Here is a 2,488-nt window from a genome sequence, read left to right on the forward strand (position 1 = left end):
TAGGATTTGGCTGGGTAGACGATATATCTATCACACAGTAGGATTTGACTGTTGACATTTGGATATTGGCACAGTCTTCAAAATCTAGCTTTGATCAATAGTTCGAATTCTGAAAATAGTTCTTTAAACAAATCCATGCATCTGATTTTCAAGTTTTCAATCTAAATATTAAAAACAATATAGAAGGCCCTATTTACAATGATCTTATTTAAATATAGGATGAACTTTATTCGTATTATAAAAGTGTTCATCGTATATATATTGAACATTTTTTAATGTGTGTATATTTTTTTCTATATATGATACACCCACTGCGTCCAGCCCGAAGAATACCCAAAATCTGAATAAAGATAAAAAGAAATACGAAAATAAAACATATACAAAAAACCGAAACGGGCCGAAGTATAAAAAGTTATAAGTGTGTCAAGTGAATGAAGGGATGCAGTAGCGCAGCGGCGATGGCACGCAGCGAACAACTTGGCTCGGGTCTGAATCCTGGCGTGCTCGTGCGCGCACTTATTTTTCGAAGTTTTCGCAATTAGTCAGTGTATAAATGAATGGATGCCTGCCATTAGAATCGAGTTATGCGGTGGCGCGGGTACCAATCCGCACATACTGTCCCAGTTGTGTTACCTCCGTGCAATTAACTCCAGTGCGTTAGGTACATGCTTTTTTGTTAAACATGATTGATAAATTGTATTTCTTATTTCCAAAATTCCAACAAGAAAACTTTGAACATTTATCGCAACTGAAGGAGAGTGATAGGTGGCTCCTGATTGGCTGATGTCGCTGTGCTTTGAACATTCCGTGGAGTTGTTGTGGCGAGGACAAGCTTGACTGACCGGAGGATGGCGATATGGTAATTAGATGCATACATTCATTCACTAGCTGGTAACGAAATTCCAATTGCCCAAGATGCTGATTGCTGGGTACAAGATAAGGACGTGTCCAGTCCAGACAGTGTGCAAGTTCAAGGGCAAACCTCGTGGACGGCTTTGCTGCCACTGGTGTGTTATCGTTACGGTACTGCACAAACATAGAAGGCAAGATTGTGTGAGACTGCTCAGCCACTGTGTATATAAATGGGAGTGAGGCAGGGTAGAAATCTACCAATCTCTTCTCTTTCAGCCTTGAGCCATTAGTACTGTTGTTGTTACCCATATGTTCTCCATGATGCCACATCCTGTGCCATTAGTACTGCTGTTGTTTCTCCTACAAATTCAGCTCGTGGAAGTAAAGTAAGCTCACACCCCCCTTGGGCTGCTGCTACGTTCTCCAACCACACTGCCAAAATACCTGTTCGGTGCTTGCCGGACCAAGCTTCGGCGCTGCTCGGTCTGAAACGTTCCTTCGCCACCACCACCAAGTCTGCGGCGGCCTTCCGTTCATGGAGGGCCCGCACGGACTGCTGCCGTTGGGAGGGCATGCGGTGCGGTATCACCAGCGGCCGTGTCACTTCTCTTGATTTGGGTGATCGCGGCTTGGAGAGTCACCACGTCGATCATGTGCTTTTCGAGTTGACCTCCCTTAGGGCATCTCCAGCCGTTGGCCTCCCCAGGAGGCATTTTTCTCGCCTCCTGGGGGGCTGCCGGTGAGAATTTTACTCAGGGGCTCCAATCTCTTTCAGTCGTTGCCCCCCCCCCACCCCCACCCGCTCCTTCCCGACGTCGCCGAGGCACCGCGCGAGGACGGCTCCAGCGCGACGCACGAGCCCGGCGAGGACGCGCAGACCGCCGCGGCGTCCACGGGGCCCTCGAAGCCGTTGCCAGACGCGTCGTACGCCATGAGGTTCACGGCGCCGGGGAGCACCGGGTGGCTGCCGTTGAACGCCTCGAGGCGGCGCAGCCGGAGGAGGCCGGGCGGGAGCGCGCCCCGCAGCGCGTTGCCGGAGGGGCGGGTCGGGGAGCCGACCACGAAGCCGCCGCCGTGGAAGTAGACGACGACGGGGAGCTTGCCGGGGGCCGCGGCAGTGGCAGCGGAGGCGTTGGGCGGGAGGTAGACGCGCGCGCGGGCGGGGCCGGAGTGGATGTCCTTGGAGACGACGCCGGTGAGCGGGTCGGTGCCGGCGGGGGCGAAGGCGTCGCCGCCCGGGCGGTGCACGCGGCCGCTCTTGTACTGGCAGAGGTAGGGCGGGAAGTCGAAGGCGATCTTGGCGTCGGGATCCATGGCGCAGCGGTTGGTGGCGGCGTCGGCGGCGCCGTCCCACGTAGCTCCAGAGGGCCTCGCAGAAGTGGCGGGCGGGGCGCGCGGGCGGCCGGGCGCGGAGGCGACGCTGCGGGCGGGAGCGCAGCAAGGAGTGCTTGGCCGGGGAGAGAGAGAAGAGTGGACGGGGAGAGGGGAGGTGGGGGCGGAGAAAGCGACGGGGGAGAGAGAGAGATGTGGAGATAGAGGCCGACGTGTGGGGTTTTGTATGCAAAAAAGTAGTGCCGGCGCCCCGGCCGACCCCCAGGTTTTTGGGTTTCTCTCGCGAGCGCCGGCCGTGTTTTTC

At 54.9% G+C, this 2,488-nt stretch overlaps 1 protein-coding gene across 1 annotated transcript; it reads right to left on the reverse strand.

The window, feature by feature from the left end:
• Window positions 1-1,097: 1,097 nt before the first annotated feature.
• Window positions 1,098-2,169, reverse strand: LOC147957200 (putative carboxylesterase 13). Its single transcript, XM_087538118.1, has one exon. It carries the CDS (start codon window positions 2,164-2,166, stop codon window positions 1,624-1,626), a length of 543 nt encoding a protein of 180 aa, XP_087394244.1. The 5' UTR covers window positions 2,167-2,169; the 3' UTR covers window positions 1,098-1,623.
• Window positions 2,170-2,488: the final 319 nt, after the last annotated feature.

Source organism: Triticum urartu, chromosome 7A (genome assembly GCF_056163025.1).
Source record: "Triticum urartu cultivar PI428250 chromosome 7A, HENAU_Tu73, whole genome shotgun sequence".
Lineage (NCBI taxonomy): Eukaryota > Viridiplantae > Streptophyta > Magnoliopsida > Poales > Poaceae > Triticum > Triticum urartu.

Coding starts and splice junctions, on each gene's coding strand:
- LOC147957200 (XM_087538118.1), bottom strand. CDS start 2,166: ATGGATCCCGACGCCAAGATCGCCTTCGACTTCCCGCCCTACCTCTGC.